Source organism: Bombina bombina, chromosome 4, assembly GCF_027579735.1.
Source record: "Bombina bombina isolate aBomBom1 chromosome 4, aBomBom1.pri, whole genome shotgun sequence".
NCBI lineage: Eukaryota > Metazoa > Chordata > Amphibia > Anura > Bombinatoridae > Bombina > Bombina bombina.
Window position 1 is genome coordinate 615,230,443 of NC_069502.1, and position 23,801 is coordinate 615,254,243.

The following is a 23,801-nucleotide window of genomic DNA, read 5'->3' on the forward strand; positions in this document are numbered from 1 at the left end:
TTCCAAAATGAGCACTTTGAAATTCTCAGTGTAGTCACTGTGAGATGAAAGCTGATATTATAGAACTTAAGTTCTACTGTCACATGATTGTTGATGCTAAAGTCCTCTACTAAGCATGGGGAATAAACTGACTGCAGCTAGAGCAGGTGTCTTCTAGCAACCACATTAAGGGAAAATCTACTCCTTTGCCTCCCTGCAGAGACCACAGTCTTCTTTGGGGGCTGTGAGAGGAAGTAATTGACCTTGTGCAAAGTGAGTAAATAAATAAATAACAGGTTAAATCCTTTTAAAATTATGAATATTACATATTGCAATTATTACTGTTAAGTTAACCCTATGTTTATTGCTTTTTTATTACAACAGTGAAAAAGACTGTTTTATACATCTTTAAAGGGACAGTAAACACTCAGATTTGTATATGAAATGTTTAGTTACATGTAATAAAACAACTTTGCAATATATTTGTATTATTTATTTTGGACCTTTTTCATGTAAGCTCTAATAGTAGAGCAATTTCTAACTCTCAGGGCTTGAAATGCACCCTGACTTCTCAATCCTATAACTATAATACAAATATATCCATAATTGCAAAGAAAAATATGTTTACTAACTTTACAACAGTGGTTAGCTTTGTTGTCTACAAACCAAAGCCCAGATTGGCTCTTCCAAATAAGGCAAATGCTGAGTGCAGTTTGGCTACTGAAAAATATTTGCAGTAAAAAGAATGTTTTTAAAAAACATTAAGACTTGGCTGATATGTTATTCTATAGCAACACAACAGATTTTTTTTGTAATTACAAGGTATTTACTGTCCCTTTAAGCACAATATACAATATTTGAGTCCATGACCCTTTAAATCAAATATTTTGTATATTCCACTGTTCCTTTCTCCTTATTTTATTTTACTCCCATACATCACTGGGTCCTCCATAGGTGGCCTTAGAATGTATAAAAAAAAAAATAACATATACGTATTTCTTGAGTAGGTAATACAGAATACAAACTATTTAAAATTTGAGTGAGATTATAACCTAAATCTGTAGTCTGTTTTTTGGTTTTATTTATTTATTTTTATATAAATAAATGCTTTTTCTTTCTTTTAAAATGATTCAAACAATTGGGTTTGCATTTCTCAGGAAATTGAAACAAAATCCAATGTTAATTTAATAAAACACATTTACAGTTGTTAGAAAATATATTGAATGAATTAAGCTAAATGCCAAGAGTAAAGTCTCCTCAGAAAACCAATACTGGTCTATCTGTGCCACCTATGGAGGAGTTAAACACATGCTTGCAGTTTTTGTGTTTGGTTTTACTCCTTGTGTTTTTGCTTTTCCACCTTTAGCTGTGTTTGGCATGCCATAAAACCGGATCCCCACGTTTACATGAAATGATCAAAGCGTCTCTTGCACACATCCTAATTGCCCTGTGCCATCGTGTATTTGATGCTATATCGCCCCCTGCTTTTCCAGAGGTATCATGTTTGAATCCCTGCCGTAGGAATTATTGTGGTTAATGCATCTTATAACCTTTTTATTTTTAAGGAACCTTCAAAATTCTTATGTTCATAAATAAATAAAAAAAATAAGGGGAATTAAAATATGCCTTTATATCTAGTTCAGGGGTCAGCAACCTGGTGGGACGATTTAATTTTTTTAAATTAGGCTTGATTAAAAAAATGTGTATATATATATATATATATATATATATATATATATATATATATATATATATATATATTGTTAACGAAAGATAGAAATAACCACATTAGATCAAATCTCTGCCCCTTTGTTAGCCCCATACACAGATATTAAACCCATTACAATAAAGTCCCTTTGCCAGCCCCTCACCTTAATATTCCCAGTGGTCACTTGGCTGTCTTCTGCTTTGGTTTCCTCTGTGTATTGTGTACAGCCTCTCAGACAGCTTGTGTGGGGCCTGTGCAGAGAGAGTGAGGCTGATGATAGCACTGGGCTTGTTTGCCAAGTGGCATAACAGGCAGAAATGTAACAAGTATGGCATCATAGTATTGGTGCAGCTTTTTGAGTGCCCTTAAATATCACTCCCAACTGCCATATGTTGCTGATCCTGAACTAGCCCATAGATTGGAGGAAATAATACAATGTATTCTTGCTTACCTGTCTCATGTGTTGACAACTATTGGTGAGTAGTCTCTGTTTCTTCTGTTATGTGTGATCAGTCCACGGGTCATCATTACTTCTGGGATATAACTCCTCCCCAACAGGAAATGCAAGAGGATTCACCCAGCAGAGCTGCATATAGCTCCTCCCCTCTACGTCAGTCCCAGTCATTCTCTTGCACCCAACGACTAGATAGGATGTGTGAGAGGACTATGGTGATTATACTTAGTTTTTATGACTTCAATCAAAAGTTTGTTATTTTACAATAGCACCGGAGCGTGTTATTACTTCTCTGGCAGAGTTTGAGGAAGAATCTGCCAGAGTTTTTTACTATGATTTTAACCGGAGTAGTTAAGATCATATTGCTGTTCTCGGCCATCTGAGGGAGGTAAAGGCTTCAGATCAGGGGACAGCGGGCAGATGAATCTGCATTGAGGTATGTAGCAGTTTTTATTTTCTGAATGGAATTGATGAGAAAATCCTGCCATACCGTTAAAATGACATGTATGTATACACTTCAGTATTCTGGGGATGGTATTTCACCGGAACTACTCTGCTAAAGGTCACTAATACTTTTAATAACTATTTATCATGTTAAACGTTTTTGCTGGAATGTAGAATCGTTTACATTGCTGAGGTACTGTGTGAATAGATATTTGGGCATTATTTTCCACTTGGCAGTTTTTTGCTTGTAATTGTGACAGTTTCGTTTCTCTTCACTGCTGTGTGGGAGAGGGAGGGGCCGTTTTTGGCGCTCTTTACTACGCATCAAAAAATTCCAGTCAGCCACTTTTATTTTTCCTGCATGATCCGGTTCATCTCTGACAGATCTCAGGGGTCTTCAAACTTCTTTGAAGGGAGGTAACTTCTCTCAGCAGAGCTGTGAGAATTCTTATAGTGACTGTGCATAAAAACGTTGCTTTGTACTTTTTATGTCAAATTTAATTATTGTTATTTTACTAATGGGAACAAACCTTTGCTAAGAGTTGTGTTGTTTTTAAGTTTGATGCTATAACTGCTTTTCAGTTCATTATTTCAACTGTTATTTAATCGTTTAGTACCTCTTTGAGGCACAGTATTTTTTTGCTAAAAAAGATTATAACCAAGTTGTAAGTTTTTTTGCTAGTGTGTTAAACATGTCTGACTCAGAGGAAGATATCTGTGTCATTTGTTCCAATGCCAAGGTGGAGCCCAATAGAAATTTATGTACTAACTGTATTGATGCTACTTTAAATAAAAGTCAATCTGTACAATGTGAACAAATTTCACCAAACAGCGAGGGGAGAGTTATGCCGACTAACTCGCCTCACGCGGCAGTACCTGCATCTCCCGCCCGGGAGGTGCGTGATATTATGGCGCCTAGTACATCTGGGCGGCCATTACAGATAACATTACAAGATATGGCTACTGTTATGACTGAAGTTTTGTCTAAATTACCAGAACTAAGAGGCAAGCGTGATCACTCTGGGGTGAGAACAGAGTGCGCTGACAATGCTAGGGCCATGTCTGATACTGCGTCACAGCTCGCAGAGCATGAGGACGGAGAGCTTCATTCTGTGGGTGACGGTTCTGATCCAAACAAATTGGACTCAGATATTTCAAATTTTAAATTTAAATTGGAGAACCTCCGTGTATTACTAGGGGAGGTCTTAGCAGCTCTTAACGATTGTAACACCGTTGCAATACCAGAGAAACTGTGTAGGTTGGATAAATACTTTGCGGTACCGGCGAGTACTGACGTTTTTCCTATACCTAAGAGACTAACTGAAATTGTTACTAAGGAGTGGGATAGACCCGGTGTGCCGTTCTCACCCCCTCCAATATTTAGAAAGATGTTCCCAATAGACGCCACCACTAGGGACTTATGGCAGACGGTCCCCAAGGTGGAGGGAGCAGTTTCTACTTTAGCTAAGCGTACCACTATCCCGGTGGAGGATAGCTGTGCTTTTTCAGATCCAATGGATAAAAAGTTAGAGGGTTACCTTAAGAAAATGTTTGTTCAACAAGGTTTTATATTACAACCCCTTGCATGTATCGCGCCGATTACGGCTGCGGCAGCATTTTGGATTGAGTCGCTGGAAGAGAACCTTAGTTCATCTACGCTAGACGACATTACGGACAGGCTTAGAGTCCTTAAACTAGCTAATTCTTTCATTTCGGAGGCCGTAGTACATTTAACTAAACTTACGGCTAAGAACTCAGGATTCGCCATACAGGCACGTAGGGCGCTGTGGCTAAAATCCTGGTCAGCTGATGTGACTTCTAAGTCCAAATTACTTAATATACCTTTCAAGGGGCAGTCTTTATTTGGGCCCGGTTTGAAAGAAATTATCGCTGACATTACAGGTGGTAAGGGCCACGCCCTACCTCAAGACAAAGCCAAAGCTAAGGCTAGACAGTCTAATTTTCGTCCCTTTCGGAATTTCAAAACAGGAGCAGCATCAACCTCCACTGCACCAAAACAGGAAGGAGCTGTTGCTCGTTACAGGCAAGGCTGGAAGCCTAACCAGTCCTGGAACAAGAGCAAGCAGGCCAGGAAACCTGCTGCTGCCCCAAAGACAGCATGAACCGAGAGCCCCCGATCCGGGACCGGATCTAGTGGGGGGCAGACTCTCTCTCTTTGCCCAGGCCTGGGCAAGAGATGTTCAGGATCCCTGGGCTCTAGAGATCATATCTCAGGGATACCTTCTAGACTTCAAATTATCTCCCCCAAGAGGGAGATTTCATCTGTCAAGGCTGTCAACAAACCAGATAAAGAAAGAAGCGTTTCTACGCTGCGTACAAGATCTGTTATTAATGGGAGTGATCCATCCGGTTCCGCGGTCGGAACTAGGACAAGGGTTCTACTCAAACCTGTTTGTGGTTCCCAAAAAAGAGGGAACTTTCAGGCCAATCTTAGATTTAAAGATTCTAAACAAATTCCTAAGAGTTCCATCGTTCAAAATGGAAACTATTCGGACAATCTTACCCATGATCCAAGAGGGTCAGTACATGACCACAGTGGATTTAAAGGATGCTTACCTTCACATACCGATCCACAAAGATCATCACCGGTACCTAAGGTTTGCCTTCTTAGACAGGCACTACCAGTTTGTAGCTCTTCCATTCGGACTGGCTACGGCTCCAAGAATCTTCACAAAGGTTCTGGGTGCCCTTCTAGCGGTACTAAGACCGCGAGGGATTTCGGTAGCTCCGTACCTAGACGACATTCTAATACAAGCTTCAAGCTTTCAAACTGCCAAGTCTCATACAGAGTTAGTTCTGGCATTTCTAAGGTCGCATGGATGGAAAGTGAACGAAAAGAAGAGTTCTCTTTTTCCTCTCACAAGAGTTCCATTCTTGGGGACTCTTATAGATTCTGTAGAAATGAAGATTTACCTGACAGAAGACAGGTTAACAAAGCTTCAAAATGCATGCCGCGTCCTTCATTCCATTCAACACCCGTCAGTAGCTCAATGCATGGAGGTGATCGGCTTAATGGTAGCGGCAATGGACATAGTACCTTTTGCACGCCTACACCTCAGACCGCTGCAATTATGCATGCTAAGTCAGTGGAATGGGGATTACTCAGATTTGTCCCCTACTCTGAATCTGAATCAAGAGACCAGGAATTCTCTTCTATGGTGGCTTTATCGGCCACACCTGTCCAGGGGGATGCCATTCAGCAGGCCAGACTGGACAATTGTAACAACAGACGCCAGCCTACTAGGTTGGGGCGCTGTCTGGAATTCTCTGAAGGCTCAGGGACTATGGAATCAGGAGGAGAGTCTCCTTCCAATAAACATTCTGGAATTGAGAGCAGTTCTCAATGCCCTTCTGGCTTGGCCCCAGTTAACAACTCGGGGGTTCATCAGGTTTCAGTCGGACAACATCACGACTGTAGCTTACATCAACCATCAGGGAGGGACAAGAAGCTCCCTAGCAATGATGGAAGTATCAAAGATAATTCGCTGGGCAGAGTCTCACTCTTGCCACCTGTCAGCAATCCACATCCCGGGAGTGGAGAACTGGGAGGCGGATTTCTTGAGTCGCCAGACTTTTCATCCGGGGGAGTGGGAACTTCATCCGGAGGTCTTTGCCCAAATACTTCGACGTTGGGGCAAACCAGAGATAGATCTCATGGCGTCTCGCCAGAACGCCAAACTTCCTCGCTACGGGTCCAGATCCAGGGATCCGGGAGCAGTTCTGATAGATGCTTTGACAGCACCTTGGAACTTCAGGATGGCTTATGTGTCTCCACCCTTCCCGCTGCTTCCTCGATTGATTGCCAAAATCAAACAGGAGAGAGCATCAGTAATTCTAATAGCACCTGCATGGCCACGCAGGACTTGGTATGCAGATCTGGTGGACATGTCATCCTGTCCGCCTTGGTCTCTACCTCTAAGACAGGACCTTCTGATACAGGGTCCATTCAAACATCAAAATCTAACTTCTCTGAAGCTGACTGCTTGGAAATTGAACGCTTGATTTTATCAAAACGTGGTTTTTCTGAGTCGGTTATTGATACCCTGATTCAGGCTAGGAAGCCTGTTACCAGAAGGATTTACCATAAAATATGGCGGAAATACCTATACTGGTGCGAATCCAAAGGTTACTCCTGGAGTAAGGTTAGGATCGCTAGGATATTGTCTTTTCTACAAGAAGGTTTAGAAAAGGGTTTATCAGCTAGTTCATTAAAGGGACAGATTTCAGCTCTGTCCATCTTGTTACACAGACGTCTGTCAGAAAATCCAGACGTCCAGTCCTTTTGTCAGGCTTTAGCTAGGATCAAGCCTGTATTTAAAGCTGTTGCTCCACCATGGAGTTTAAACTTAGTTCTTAACGTTTTTCAGGGTGTTCCGTTTGAACCCCTTCATTCCATTGATATAAAAATGTTATCTTGGAAAGTCCTGTTTTTAATGGCTATTTCCTCGGCTCGAAGAGTCTCTGAGTTATCAGCCTTACATTGTGATTCCCCTTATCTGATTTTTCACTCAGACAAGGTAGTTCTGCGTACTAAACCTGGGTTCTTACCTAAGGTAGTCACTAACAGGAACATCAATCAAGAGATTGTTGTACCATCCTTGTGTCCAAATCCTTCTTCAAAGAAGGAACGTCTTCTACACAATCTGGATGTAGTTCGTGCCCTCAAGTTCTACTTGCAGGCAACTAAAGATTTTCGCCAAACTTCTTCCTTGTTTGTCGTTTACTCTGGACAGAGGAGAGGTCAAAAAGCTTCTGCTACCTCTCTCTCTTTTTGGCTTCGTAGCATAATACGTTTAGCCTATGAGACTGCTGGACAGCAGCCTCCTGAAAGAATTACAGCTCACTCCACTAGAGCTGTGGCTTCCACTTGGGCCTTTAAGAATGAGGCCTCTGTTGAACAGATTTGCAAGGCTGCAACTTGGTCTTCGCTTCATACTTTTTCCAAATTTTACAAATTTGACACTTTTGCTTCTTCGGAGGCTATTTTTGGGAGAAAGGTTCTTCAGGCAGTGGTTCCTTCTATATAATGAGCCTGCCTATCCCTCCCGTCATCCGTGTACTTTTGCTTTGGTATTGGTATCCCAGAAGTAATGATGACCCGTGGACTGATCACACATAACAGAAGAAAACATAATTTATGCTTACCTGATAAATTCCTTTCTTCTGTTGTGTGATCAGTCCACGGCCCGCCCTGTTTTAAGGCAGGTAAATATCTTTTAAATTATACTCCAGTCACCACTTCACCCTTGGTTACTCCTTTCTCGTTGATTCTTGGTCGAATGACTGGGACTGACGTAGAGGGGAGGAGCTATATGCAGCTCTGCTGGGTGAATCCTCTTGCATTTCCTGTTGGGGAGGAGTTATATCCCAGAAGTAATGATGACCCGTGGACTGATCACACAACAGAAGAAAGGAATTTATCAGGTAAGCATAAATTATGTTTTTATCAGATGGCTCAGTGACTTTTCCGGTCCTTAGACCGTTCATACAATTTCTTTTATTTGACTGATATTTACTTATATTTATCTTTTAAAATGAAAACGTGTTTTAAATAGAATATCAGGGGAGTTCATCCTGTGTATCCCTATAAAAATGCCTTATTTCGGGTAAGTGAAGAACTTCATATTGAAAAAAGCGGCAAAGGACAATTTATGTATCGGAAACGCATAACTACTATAAACTAAATATTTGGATCATTACATTGTTTCTATGTTTTTACCTTGTAATATTGTAATTCTTCACTCGACTTTCTGTTAGCTTTAAAGACATGAATTAATAGTGCAAGAGCACACACAGACCTACACATACACTTTTGGTCCTGTCCCTTGTCATGCCATATCCCTTTAATTTTGCTAGAAAACCTTTTTTTTTTATTATTGAACATTTGTTTCCTAAGTATTATGTCTAAGTATAACTTAAATCCTTTATTTTCGTAGCATTTTCATGTGTTTGGTTATGCAAACTAGCAAGCGATAATTGTTTAATTTGTGTCTTTAAAAAAAGCTACGTTTTAAAGAAGTATCCTGAATTGCTCTTAAGCACAACACTTAAAGGGACACTAAACCCACATTTTTTTCTTTCGGGATTCAGATAGAGCATGCCATTTTTTTTTTTTTTTCAAAATAATTTTTATTGATATCACAATCAGAGGTACAACAAGAAACCACGATAAAGGTAATTACCTTAATACAACATTCAAAGAACAAATATGAATAAAGTTTACACATAATCCATAGACTACGACTTTCAATCCATTGTAGCTAAATAAAAAAAAAAAAAAAAAAAAAATACTCTATAAGTTGGGTCTGAATTTGACCTATCTTTAGTTTGACTCCTTGTACTGATGTATTTTAAGGATCACCTCTATTTATAATCGCCTCTGATCATAACATCGTTTGTATTAACCGACCCACCCTCCCCCCGCGGCCCCCCTCCTCCAAACAGAGAAAAAAAAAGAAGAAAGAAAGAAAAGAGAAAAAAAAAAAAAAAAGGGGATCAAAGAATTAAAAGGGTAAGATTAACCTCTGCTCTCTCTCCCTCCCCCATCCCCCACCCCAGTGTTGGGAATCGTATAAGTTGGGATACATTTTTACCATACTCCGAGTAATACCAGTTCCGAATTTCTAAATGGAAAAATCATATAGTCAGTCTCAGTTACAGAAAGGGTCTTAATAAATAGCGACCATTTTAGAAAAAACTTTCTAATATCTCCTTCGTTATTCATGTCCGTGTCCCTCTGTTCTAGTATACACTGTTTTTTTAAACAGTTTTTCACTTCCATGATAGTTGGAGTTACATTAGTTTTCCATCTTTTAAATATTAAATATCTAGCTGCAATTATTGTCATATTGATTAGTTTATGTTGTGGGTGTAGCTTCCCCATGTCTTTCCTTAAGAACACATTATAAGTCAAAGAGAATTCTAATGGAGAGATCTTAAGGGAGTTCTTCAACCAATATTCTAGTTTCATCCAGAATTGACTTACTCTAGGACAGTTCCATATCATATGAACAAGGTCAGCTGCGGGTTTCGAACATTTTGGACATTTATTAAAATCTAAATTTCCGCATCTGAGACCTTTTTCTGGGGTAAAGTATGCCCTATAAAGGAGTTTCACATGAGACTCCCTCCAGGTAGCAGATAGTGTAGTTTGTGCTATTCTAGTAAACGAGCCCTGCACAAGCTGTGGATTAATGTTTCCATCATGTGCTAAGGTGTTCCACTCTGTTGAAAGTTTCTCCAAATTCAATCGGCCCTTAAGGGAGATAAGTAACTGGTAACATGGAGTGATAGACAAGTGTCCCTTTTCCACTATGTTCAACCACCCCTCAAGATTCCCCCAAGACCATGGTCTATTTACTTCCTTCCGTAACTCTTCTACAAAATGTCTAGCCTGTAGGTACGCAAAGAATTCTTTATTAAGCAGATTGAATTCTTGTTTTAATGACTCAAAAGTTTTCACACACTGGTTCTCCTTATCAATGAATTGAATAACCCTACCCAAGCCTAAACTGTGCCATCTTAGGAACACTGCTGAGTGTATACCTGCTAAAAATTGAGGGTTACCTACAAATGAAAGGAACTTTGACACTCTGCAGTCCAGGTCCATGAGTTTACCCATTTTCCACCAGCTCTGTATAGGATTATATATAGTTTTAAACCCTTTCAGCTCTTGAGGTATTGATTTTAATTTACAATGCGTCAAAGCCGTTGGTAGAAATGGGTAACAAATACTATTTTCTAGTTCGTTATTTGTAACATAATCCTTAGACAGGAACCAATCTGCTACTATGCGTGCTAAGAAAGCATAGTTATAAAGACGCAGATCTGGGAGTGCAAAGCCCCCATAACTTCGAGGTAGCTGTATCTTAGAGAGAGCAATTCTTGGGACCTTGCCTTGCCAAATAAAGTTTCTCAACAGAGTATTCAGTGTCCGAATATCCTTCCCCTTGAGTATAATTGGAACATTTTGTAGAATGTACAGCAATTTTGGCAATAAAACCATTTTAAATAGGGCTACCCGACCTGAAATAGATAGGGGGAGGTTTTGCCAATTTTTCAATTTCTGCTTGATGTCTAGAAGTATTGGGGGAATATTAAAATCATAGAGATTTTCTATGTTTGAAGGTACTAAGACGCCCAAGTATTTAAATGAGTCAGAGACTGTTTTAAAAGGTATGTTTAAGGACACGTCATTTTTCTTCCTTAACCAGAGAAATTCCGATTTTGAGTTATTTATTTTGTATCCTGAAAAGGATCCAAATTGACTGATAATGGATAATAGTATTGGGAGGTTTTTTTTGATATTAGATAAATATAAGAGAATATCATCGGCATATAAGGCAATTTTAAGCTCCTTTCTTCGAATTTTTATGCCTTCTAACTGGTGTCTAACTGCAATTGCCAGAGGTTCTATTGAGAGATCAAAAAGCAGGGGAGAAAGAGGACATCCCTGGCGTGTTCCCCTCTCCAGCGTGATTTCCGGGGAGAGTATACTATTAACTAACAACCTTGTATGAGGTTTATTATAGAGATTCCTTATAAATTGAGAAAATTTACCTTCAAAACCAAATTTGGACAGAGAGTGCATTATATGATCATAATGTATAGAATCAAATGCTTTTTCAGCATCTATTGAAATAACTGCCATGTCAGGGGTGTCCTCTTCCTCCTCCCGCCCCTGTGAAAAATAATCCACAAGTAACAGAATCTCTCTTATCTTTGCAGATGAGTTGCGGTTGGCGAGAAATCCTGCTTGATCAGTATGAATAATAGAGTTTAATAAAGGTTGTAGCCTATCTGCTAACACAGAGGTTAAGATTTTATAATCTGTGTTCAAGAGAGCTATAGGTCTGTAAGAACCTTTCAGACTAGGATCTTTCCCCTGCTTAGGTATTAAGGTTGTATTTGAAGCCGAAAAGGAGGGTGGAATTTGAACCCCGTCAGTATAGATGGCATTATACATTTTGCAAAGGCTCGGTACTATCACTGGGGAGAGAATTTTGTAGAATTCGTTTGGTAACGCATCTGGACCCGGTGTCTTATCCAATGCAAGTTTAAGAATAGCTCTCTCAATTTCAGATTCACGAATAGGGGTATTTAAATTTTCCCTATCTTCTATTGTAATAGTTGGAAGAATCATATTACTCCAAAATTGATCAAATTGACTCTTATCTGATTTTCTTAATGTATAAATGTCTTGGTAATATTTTGTAAAGTTCATCAAGATCTCTTCGGTCGTAGTAAGTGTTTCCCCCTCACTCTGAATTGATTCAATCGTCGTCGAGCCTTTCGCTCCTTTAACTAACTTAGTTAAAAGTTTCCCTGATTTGTTGCCAAATCTATAGAACTTAGCTTGTGTTTTTATATCTTTTTGAGTTGTTTGATGGATAAGGTAAGTATCTCTCTCTTTCTTAGCTCTTGTGTATCTTAACCAATTTACCTGCGTTTTTGCTAACAAATAATGATTGTACGAGTTAGACAATGACCTAAGCATTTCTTTCTCTCTAGCTTTAAGTTTTTTGACTATATTGGAGCTAAATGATATTATTTCCCCTCTTAAGACTGCCTTCGCCGCCTCCCAAAATACCACCGGGCGGTCTAGATACTCAGAATTATGTTCTGCGTATTCTTCAAATTTAAGTTTGAGCCAATTTTTAAATTTTAAATCTTTTGATAAGTAGGTTGGGAAGTAAAAACGCGATTGTCTAGTCCTCACCTCAACTTGTTGAATTTGGAGAGAAATAGGACCATGGTCCGAAAGAGATATCGGTAGAATTTCTGCCTTAACTTTCAATTTAAGCAACCTATCATCGATAAGAAATAAGTCAATTCTGGAGAGTGACTTGTGCGCCTTAGAAAGGCACGTGAAGTCTCTAACATCAGGGTTTTGTAATCTCCATATGTCTTTTACAGCCAAATTCTGAATGATATTTTTAATAATCTTAGTTTCCAATTTATCTTTTTTGTTTTTCCTCTGTTTCGAATCAGCTCTCAGCCTGTCTAAGGGATATTGTGGGGTCATATTGAAATCTCCCCCACAAATCAGGTATCCTTCCTGAAAAAACATTATTTTGGTTTGTAAGGAATCCCAGAATATTGAATCTATCACATTGGGAGCGTAAATATTACACAGTGTGTATGTTATTTTTGCCACTCTGATTTTCAGCATAATAAAACGTCCTTCGGGATCTATTTTAACACTTAAAACTTGCAGACCATTTACCATAATCTTTTTTCCAAGTAAAATAGCCACCCCTCTTTTTCTATCTACACTTGGAGATGCATATACCTCCCTCACCCATGATGATTTTAATTTCAAAACTTCCTCAATTTTCAAGTGTGTTTCCTGAAGGAATGCAATATCGGTGTTTATCTTTCTCAGCTGATTTAATATTGCTTTTCTTTTAATGGGGGATGTCAGGCCTCCAATATTCCACGAAGCAAATTTAATACTATCTAGCTCTTGCATATTTGAAATTTGAGCCTACCAAAATCAGTGGAGTGGGAGGGGGGATGGAGAGAGAGGAGGAAGAAGAGAAAGAAAAAAAGAAAGAGAGAAGAAAAAAAAAAAAAAAAAAAGGGGGGGGGGGAGAGGGGAGGGAGGGGAGGGACACGAGATTGCCCCATAACCCATACTCTACCATGTTTGGGAACCATTCAACTAAGCAGGGAGATTAAGTTTGGCTAAGAGTTCCCTTGCATCTTTGGGGGATTCAGCAAAATAAAATTCATCCTTGATCCAGACTTTGAGTCTGGCAGGATAGATTAAGGTAGCTCGAATACCTAAATTAATGAGCTTAGTGCAAATTGGCGAGAGCTCCCTTCTCTTTATTGCTGTTTCCGTGGAAAAATCCTGAAACAGGAGAATATTTGAACTCCCCATGACAACAGGCTGGTTTTTACGATAATATTCAAAAATAGTAGTTTTGTCCTGAAAATTTAAAACTTTAACTATAACTGGTCTAGGTCTAGCCTTCCCTGTACTGTCCAGGGGAGATCTGCCTAATCTATGTATTCTTTCAATAACAATTTTAGGGTATGTTTGTGGAATTTTAAGTAACTGTACTAATGTCTCAGAGACAAACTTATTCAGATCTTCATATTGCTTCCCTTCTGGGACCCCTATGATTCTGAAGTTGTTCCTTCTGGAACGGTTTTCTAACTCCTCTAGTTTAGACTGAATTTTCCCCAACTTAGAGTCGGCAGTGTCCAGCTTGGAACTATGTATTGTGCTAAGATCTTCTAGATCCGAGACTCTCTGTTCGACTTCTTGCACCCTGTTTGAGAATTGTTTGAGTTCTTGGGTGAGGGACATAATGTCTTGTTTGATCTCCAATCTCAAGGTCTCGAATTTTGGGGCTAGGGCCTCGGAGATACTATCTACTAAAGCTTGGGTATTTAGTGGCTCAGCTGAGTGTGCATCTATAGGGGTATCAGTTATATTTTTAGCTCTCCTATCTTTCTGTTTATTTGTCATACTTGGAGACAGGGATTTGCCGTGACTATTAAGAAACTTATCCATGTGCTGTGTACTAAAGTGAAGAAAATAGTGATTAATTAATAACTCGTGTGAGGAAAAGGTGAGGAGAGAGAGGGGGGGGGGAGAAGAGAAGAAAGAAGAAAAAAAAAAAAAAAAAAAAAAAAAAAGGAAAGGGGGGGGAGGAAAGGAGTACGAAAAAATGTGGGTAATCAGTGGGTTGATTGAATAATTAGTGACTAATGTGGGAAAAGGAAAGGGGAGAGAAAAAAAGGGGAAAAAAAAAAAAAAAAAAAAAGGGGGAACCCCGGGGGGGGGGGGGGGGGGTGAGGGGGGGGGGGGAAAGTGAGTGTACTAAGTGATGTGTTCAGTGATTGAGGTGAGGGAAAAGAAGTTCAAAAAAAGAAAAAAAGAGAAAAAAGGAGGATGTGAAGGGAGACAAAGTGTTAATTAAGTGAATTCAGTTAGGAATCCCTGTCTCCTAAGCAAAAAGGAGAAACAAAAAAAAAAAAAAAAAAAAGGGGGGGAACGAAAAGAAACAGAAAAAACAAACAAATAAATAAATAGATAAGTAAGAAGAGCCCGCTTTATCTGTCTATAATCAACCAGGTGGTACACGCTGACCCTTAGCTAGAATAAACCTCAGTGATCCAGGTGGCTAGTCTGAGGGCACCCTAGACCTTTAATTAATTTAAACAGTACCCCTCTTTCAGATGAGTTTAGTTTTGGATACTATTTTTTTTTTTCTTTTTCTTCCTTCCCCCTTCTGTCCCTCTTTAGGAGTTTCCCAGCTCTCAAGGAGTTATAGTATAATCCGTTTACACAGTTATATTCACAATCTTCTATAATACAGAAAGTCTAAAATAACATTTCTTGTGATTAACCTGCAAAAACGTACCCTTGTGAAGAGTGGGCTATGATTAACAGAATTACAAAGTCAGTTAGTTATTTTTGTAGATCCTAGCCCTTCCTCCCTTACTTAATTATCCATGCTGTGTCTCAGTGCTTTGAGCAATCTCCCCTTTAATATAAACCATAAAGATAAATTAGTGCAGATGCTCAGTGGTTCAGCAGTTATATAATAGGGTTGTTCAGAGTAAATCTGTAACCAAATGAGTGTAATCTAAGGAACTCTGAGTATTATAGTGTATATAGAGAAGGCTCCTTACAAAAACCTTTTACCTAAACACTAACATATCATGTTAACTATCCAAAGCCTCTAACAGAAAAAAGAAACAGTCCTACTGTAATACCAGTCCCCGTTTATAATATAGAAAGTACTATGATTGCCTAGAATGTCTGATAATACTAGAGCTTAAACCAGACAGTTACAAACATATTTTTATAAACATTCCTAGGTCCTAATCAACAGAGATCTCCATAGTTGTTAGGCAGGAACCTGAATGCTTTTTATGGCACTTTAAGGCAGAGGACGCAAAAAAAAGTCAAATAATCAAAAAATCAAAAAAAGAGTCAAAATTGAACCCCTGCATACACAACTTCTAATAGAATACTTCAGCCTGACACTTTTTCCGCTAACTGATTAAAGTCCAGGTATCCTGTCCTTCGTCTCTTTCCTTTTTTACCCCTAGTTACAAGCTTTGTTTAACTACCCTTACACAGGGAGTAATTGACCGGGGAAGGGGTCACTGTTCAGGTAACTAAAGACGGGAAGAAAGTTATTACTCCACAGCAAACCAAGAAAAGACCTTTAGGGCAGAGATGAAGGGGAGAAAAATCAGTCTAGCCAGCGGTACTTTACCAGTCCTTATTGACAGGTGTGAAGTGGAAATCCAGACGGCGTCTCTCCGTGACTACCCCTCTCTCGCAGCATCGGTGGGAGGGGGGAGTCCGGAGAAGCTAGCCCCGTTGATAGTTGTCACTGAGGCATATACACTTGGTAAAAAGAACTCCACACCGCTACTCCAGGAGCAGCCCAACAAGCAGTCTCATACCTCACCCCTCGCGCAGCACCGGTGGGAGGGGGGGTAGGGTTGTTAAACACTGTAGCTGTGTGAAGCACTGTGACTCTGAGGATCTTGGCCGTGCACACCGAACCAGCTTTGCAGCAGAGAGCTCTGACTCCAACCTCCACACCACAGGTATAGAGATTTTCAACAGGTAGCGTATCGTGTCACGCCCCGCACGAATTCAGCGTCAGGAAACCCCTCCTGGGGCAGGCGGCAGTTCTGAACAGCGGGGCACCGCGTCCCTCTTCACTGACAAACCTTCCCCGCCGGTTGGATGAAATGTCCAAGCAGGAGCCCCCACCAAGTAGGGAGATCTTTTCCTTGTGATTGCCCAGCAGGGGAAAGAGTATGCGGTGTACTTTATCTCAGGTCCCCATTTCAGGTTTCAGCAGTTTTTATTTACACCAATAAAGGAATGAATCCTTCCCAAGGTAGTAGCAAACAGCTCAGGTGCGATGTTATAGCACCTATAGAAGTCCCAGTAGCAATCTATTCAGCTATCCAAGCAAACCACGGTCTGGGGTTTTAGGCACAGGTATCTCGCCAGACAAGCTTGGAAGGGAGGTAATGCAGAGCAGGTGCAACTCGTGACCACACACCTGAACTCCTCCTCCGGAACTCCTCTAGAGCATCAGAGCATGCCATTTTAAGCAACTTTCTAATTTACTTCTATTATCAATTTTTCTTCGTTCTCTTGCTATCTTTATTTGAAAAAGAAGGCATCTAGGCTAAAGAGCCAGCCATTTTTTTTGGTTGAGAACACTGGGCAGCACTTGTTTATTGGTGCTGTCCAATCAGCAAGAACAACCCAGGTTGTGACTAAAAAATGGGCCGGCTTCTAAACTTACATTCTTGCTTTTCAAATAAAGATAGCAAGAGAATGAAGAAAAATTGATAATAGGAGTAAATTAGAAAGTTGCTTAAAATGTCATGCTCTATCTGAATCATGAAAGAAAAAATTTGGGTTCAGTGTCCCTTTAACTCACCACTTCTAATATGAGTGCAATGAGGGTGCTGATATCACTCTCTTCACTATCCATTAAGAAAAGGACATAAAAATGTTTCTGCCACGTTAAGATGCCTTGGGTAACATGTTTAACCATCCACTTGTACTCTATACCTATGTTAGCAAACGTTTTATTGTTTTGTAGTTGCTTATTGGATAATCTGTGCTGAAGCAAATTAAAGACAGAGTTAGAGGCAGAGTTAGGTTTGTAAAGATTGCCACGTGGACTTTGCATTTTTAGAACTTGAAAAACCCACAATTTTCAGGCTTAAATTTCAAGAAAAGGAGGAAAATAATAAATAATAGTAAATTATAAAAGTTTATCCTAAAGTTGCATTTAATACAGGTAAACATAATCAAACATTTTATATTCAAACCTCAACAAAGTGTTTAAGAGCACTTTCCATCTTGCTATTTCTGCATACACAGGAAGCAATTGCAAGTAATATCCAATGAAAGGAATTCATCAAATGTATAAACTATTTTTCATATGAATTCAGATTTTTTTTTATTATTGAGGTTTGAAGAAGGCTTCAGTTTGTTAAATGTTGATAACCGCATAAGATTTCTTTGACGGACCAGAATGATGTAGATTAGAATCTTCTGCATTCCGCAGCTCTTGCTGTTCTGTGATTATTCTTATACTGTCATTCTTGCTCCTAATCCAGATATGCATCGAAACCTATGTTTCAAGTTGTCACCAACGAAGTATAAACACGGCCGTGAGGGCGACGCTCAGCCAGATGTTAAGTGACTTAACATTACAGTTACGCCAAAAACAGGAAGGACCGGTGAGATATCAACCTTAGTTTGCATTTCTGTGTGCTCAAATGATTAATTAAAAATGTCAAAGTAAGAATAGCTTACTGTACCTTGCTGTCAGAGGAGCTGTGCATTGCTATCTTGTAGGATTCATTTTACTGCTTTCATTTTTTTTACCATATAAAAGGTGTCATTCCCAACATTCTAGCACAGAAGATTAGCTGATCCCTTTATTTTTTAGGGTTTATCATCTTATTAAATTCAACTTAAAAATATAACTTGTAGGATAGTGTTAAAATAATATTTTGGTTTGAAAAGAAGCAGTACAAAAAATCTTTATAAAAGAGCAGCAGTTAAATATATATTTGTCTGTTCAAATCTGAAATGAAAATAACAGGAGGTGCATGAATTGGGAGTCTTGGTCTCACTGGCTGATAAGAATAAGAACAACTCCTACTCTCCTTGTGTGTTAATGTATCTACTACCCTGTGCACAATTATTCTTGGACCACATCCACCAAATACACCAGTCTGAGAACTATGTCTTTCAACCAAAGAAATGTAATATGGCAGTGATGGTGAACCTTGGCACTCCAGATGTTTTAAAACTAAATTTCCACTGATGCTTGACTGGACTTCAGAGTGCCTAAGCATTGTGGGAAATGTAGTTCTGAAACATTTGATTTGCCAAGGTTCGTTATAACTGCAATATAGGAAATAGCTGTAAATTTATATAAAAAACTGTGTATACGAAAAAAAATTAAATCACTTTGAAGCAAAATGTATCTAGAATACTGCTCGTTTTTGTGTCGCTATTAAAAAAGAAAATACCACTCTCATAGGTCTCTCTGCCAAATGTTATACCAATTTATTCAGTCATATGGGCATTTTCTCAGCTTCACTTTATGTCCAAAAATATTTCCTTAACGACCAGCGCCGTACCCTGTACGACGCTGGTCATTATGCCCTTAAGGACCAGCAACGTACCCTGTACATTACTGCAGTCCTGGGCTTCTCTCTGCCGCAATCTCGCTAAATATAGCGAGATTGTGCTATTTCTGCATGTCCCACAAGTGGGGCACTGCAGAAATAGATTTGCAGGTTACCAATGCACTCTGTGGCCCTCTCTGAATCGGACAGCGGTGGTGCCGATCGTTGGTGGGGTGGGAGGGTAAGGAGGGAGGCGGGTGGACGGCCCATCGCTGTAGGGGGCGGGAGGAGGGCGGGACCAGGTGGGACCGCTATGCCACCCTACAGGGAATGAAAGAAAAAAATTAATAACAGCGTCATTGAGGGGGAAGGAGGGAGGAGGGCATTTAGGGGGATCCTATGTGGGATCAGTTGACGAAAACGGATCTGGGAGAGGGAGGGGGGTAGGGTATTGAGGGGGGGCAGCTACACTACAGAAAAAATGAGTATTTTAATTTTTTGTAAAAAAAATTGCCTAATTTGCAAAAAAAATGGGTACTGGCAGCCAGCAGCCAGTACCTAAGATGGCAGCAAATAGGTAGAGGGGGGAGGGTTAGAGAGCTGTTTGGGGGGGATTAGGGAGGTAAGGGGGGATACTACCCTGCAGAAAATATATTAAAAAACAATTATTTTTTTTAAAAAAAGCCTTTTATTTTAGTACTGGCAGACTTTCTGCTAGTACTTAAGATGGGGGTGACAATTGTGGGGTGTGAGACGGAAGAGAGCTGTTTGAGAGGGGTCAGGGAGGGATCAGTGGGTGGGATGTGTCAGATGGGAGGCTGATTTCTACACTAAAGCTAAAATACAAGTGTGGTGCGCAGTGGCATTTAGTGGCCTTCTAATTACCAACAAAAATCTGCTATTTCTGAACAAAGGGGATCCCAGAGAAGCATTTACAACCATTTGTGCCATGATTGCACAAGCTGTTTGTAAATAATTTCAATGAGAAACCTAAAATTGTGAAAAAGTTAACGATTTTTTTTAATTTGATCGCATTTGGCGGGGAAATAGGGGCATGCAATATACCAAAATGGGCCTAGATCAATACTTTGGGTTGTCTACTAAAAAAATATATAGTTTTGATAGGTAAATATAAAAAAAGGCTCCATTTCTGTTTAAATGTAGTGATGGCAAAAATGCTAAAAATGCTCTGGTCTTTTGGGGAAGTTTTTGTCTGGAATGCCTGGTCCTTAAGGGGTAAATATTTAGAAGTTTGAATTATTTACTTTAGATTCAGATGTATTTTTTAGTGATTACAATAGCAAATTAATAGCATGGGGCGTTTGAGATGAGGCTTGTGGCATTTTTTAGAGGTAGTATACATTGTGGGGTTTTAGGATTGAGTTTAGTGCTGGTGGGGGCTGTTAACACTCTTGGTAAGACTTTATACCAGCAGTTAGTACAAGTTGATGATTATGCGCATTGGGCATGCAACACTTATGGGATGTGTTAAATTTACAAAACACATGAAAAAGCCTTTAATTGCATTTTTAACCAATGACTTGTAATGCTGTTTATTAGTGGCTCACAAACTATTAACTAAGCATTTGCTGTAATATAGTTTTTATGCATAATAAATGTTATTTTAAAAAAAGGTTGTGCCAAAAAACCCTAATTTATTGTAGTTTTATACTGTCGTAGGTAAATGATTTGGTAATAATGTTTATATTTCGTCGAAAATATTTTTTATCACTCTACTTTGAGCTTTACAAAAAGACAAAATTAAAATAATGTTAAAGGGACAGTCTACACCAGAATTTTTATTGTTTTAAAAGATAGATAATCCCTTTATTACCCATTCCCCAGTTTTGCATAACCAACACAGTTATAATAATATACTTTTAACCTCTGTGATTATCTTGTATCTAAGCCTCAGCAAACTGCCCCTTTTTTCAGTTCTTTTGACAGACTTGCAGTCTAGCCAATCAGTGCCTGCTCCCAGATAACTTCACTTGCACGAGCACAGTGTTATCTATATGAAATACGTGAACTAACACCCTCTAGTGGTGAACAACTTTTAAAATGCAATCTGAAAGAGGTGGGCTTCAAGGTCTAAGAAATTAGCATATGAACCTCCTAGGTTAAGCTTTCAACTAAGAATACCAAGAGAACAAAGCAAAATTGGTGATAAAAGTAAATTAGAAAATTGTGTAAAATTACTTGCTCTATCTGAATCGTGAAAGTTTATTTTGGCCTAGACTGTCCCTTTAACATAGAAATAGAGATTTTGACGGCAGAAATATAGGCCCAACAAGTCTGCCCAATATTTTGTAAAAGTATAAACTTATCTATTTTGTAAGGCAGCCTTATGCTTATCCCAGGCATTCTTCAAGTCCCTCACAGTGTTTGTCATTACCACCTCTTGTTGAAGTTTATTTTCATGATTCAATCACCCTTTCTGTAAAGAAATGCTTCTGCAAATTACTCCTGAATATACTTCAGCTTTTTCTTTTTATGAAAAATACTTACAGCCTCAGCTTTACAATGCCCCTTAATATACTTAAAAGTTACTATGATATCGCCTCTTTTTTATCCTCTAAACTATACATTTCTTTCTAATGGTTGTGAGAGTCCACAATCCTTTCTCATGGGATTACATAAACTGAGCTTTACATATATCCCCTCTACTTTTCCTTCTCTCCCAGTAGTTCTTTGCCTCGTCAAGGAGAGGGCAAGGAAAAAGAGAGGTGTTAAGATATTCTTTATTTTCTTTTAATTTACCCTCAGTGGATAGTTCCCAGAAGAGAGTTTTTTTTGTATCTTGGTGCTGGTGCAACATAATCCTTTCAGTAAAGTGTTTTCACTCAGCAGGTCACTGGTGTCGCTGGGAAGTTCCCAAGCCTCCTCCATTGCTGACCAGAAGTTGGTTCTTCTATTCATGATTCCTCAGATTGTCAGTGACAATACAAAGATCAAATGCAGGAGTTACTCAGGATTTACTGTAAGTACAGGGTTTGGTAGCACAGGTCCTGTTTAGCCGTGTCTAGCTGTTTGAGTCTAATGGACGCTAATCCTTTATGTCCTAGTTGGAACAAAGGAGACTCTTTTTTTGGACATGGTAACAGTATCAGTGATGCCTCCTGACACAATTCCCTTTAACCTCCTAGTGTGACACTTTTATTTTTGGCATGTTTGGGTAGTGTTTATACATGATGTGGGTGTTATGCACATTACTACATACATATTACATATCAGGTGCCTACCCAGTGTGAAAAACAAAGAGAAGAAGGCGCTCCAATGGTGCAGAATGTTGCAACAAATTATTGAATATCACTCCCAGAAAAAACCCTCTCTATAGATGGATACTCACAGAGAGAGCGCACTATAATGCAGTGCTATTCGTACAGGCTGGATTGATCAGAGCCCACCAGGTAGCTCCCACAGGTAACAATGTGACCTCAATCCTGTAGTAATGGAAAGAAGAATGGGGAAGGGGGAAAAACACACTCCAATAGTGCAGACGGTCACTATGATACAGCATGAATCCTAATAGTAAATCCCCACTGAGACTGGATACTCACATAGTCTGCGCACTATAATGAATTGCAAGTAACACAAGCTGGTGTATCAAAGCCCACCAGCTGACTCACTCCAAGGCACAGGATACACAATCCACAGTCAATTCCTCAAATAAAAGCTCACAAACCAGTAAAACTGAAATATCCCAAGAAGTAGGATATCATTTATTAAAAGATAAATTAAAATCAATACAATGAATCTCTGCTACGCGTTTCAGGGTGCTAGTGGCACCTTTTCATCAGGCAGTGGTAAGTGAGCTATGAAAAGACAACATATATATATATATAGAGGATACTAGCAAACATTGATTAAAATCACATTAGATACACATGTTAAAATCTGATTGCTGATGGTGGCCAACCTTGTGGCCAACCTAAACATTGGAGCATAAATATAAATTGCAGAAAAACAAACAGTTCCCAATTTGGTAATCGATCGTAGTATTCATATCATTTCTCATCTGCATTACTAATCCGCATTACGATCTCCCCATTGAACCATGTTAGCCATGTGGATATGCTGATTTGACGTAAGCATGACGTTGCCATAGCTACGTGTCCAAAACAATTATGACTCACCATAGTATAAGCCAATCAGGCATCGTAAGGCGGAGTAACACAAAACGCAACGTATCCGGGACAACAAAGATCCACCATAGTAATAAACAATCAGGGGCCGTGAGGCGGATTTACAAGAAATGTCACAATAAATATTGGACTAAACCAACCACATTATAATGTACTAGTCCTAAAGCCCGTGTACATTGGCCAATTTTTTAGGTACCGCGGTTCCAACCATTTCTTCCTCTCTTTCCCCCTCTCTTTTGCGCTCTCTCTCTCTCCCCCCCTCTTTTGAGTTCTCTCTCCCTCTTATTTTGCGCTCTCTCACCCCCCTCTTTTGTTCTCTCTCTCCCCTTTTTTGCTCTCTCTCTCCCCCCTCTTTTGCTCTCTCTCCCCTCTTTTGCTCGCTCTCTCTCTCTCTCTTCCCCCCTCATCTGCTCTCTCCCCTCTCTTTTGCTCTTTCTCTCTCGCCCTCTTTTGCTCTCTCTCTCTCCCCTATTTTGCTCTCTCTCTCCCCTCTTTTGCGCTCTCTCTCTCTCTCTCTCCCCCCTCTCTTTTGCTCTCTCTCTACCCTCTTGTGCTCTCTCTCCCCCCCCTCTTTTGCTCTCTCTCTCCCCCCTCTTTTGCTCTCTCTCTTCCCCCCCACATCTGCTCTCTCTCGCCCTCTTTTGCTCTCTCTCTCTCCCCTATTTTGCTCTCTCTCCACCCTCTTTTGATCTCTCCCCCCTCACTTTTGCTCTCTTTCCCCCTCTCTTTTGCTCTCTCTCCCCCCTCTCTTTTACTCTCTCTCCCCCCCCCTCTCTTTTGCTCTCTCTCCCCCCCCCTCTCTTTTGTGCTCTCTCCCCCCCTCTCTTTTGTGCTCTCTCCCCCTCTCTTTTGCGCTCTCTCCCTCTTTTGCGCTCTCACTCCCCCTTCTCTTTTGCGCTCTCTC

General features: G+C 39.7%; 1 protein-coding gene across 1 annotated transcript in view; it reads left to right on the forward strand.

Annotated features, from left to right (window-relative positions):
* Positions 1-23,801, forward strand: part of ARFGEF3 (ARFGEF family member 3) — a 400,722-nt gene that overhangs the window by 79,021 nt on the left and 297,900 nt on the right. Inside the window, exons 6-7 of the mRNA XM_053710627.1 lie at positions 1,346-1,474; positions 17,730-17,852. Of these exons, the coding sequence (XP_053566602.1) occupies positions 1,346-1,474; positions 17,730-17,852 (252 nt within the window). The remainder of the gene's footprint in view (positions 1-1,345; positions 1,475-17,729; positions 17,853-23,801) is intronic.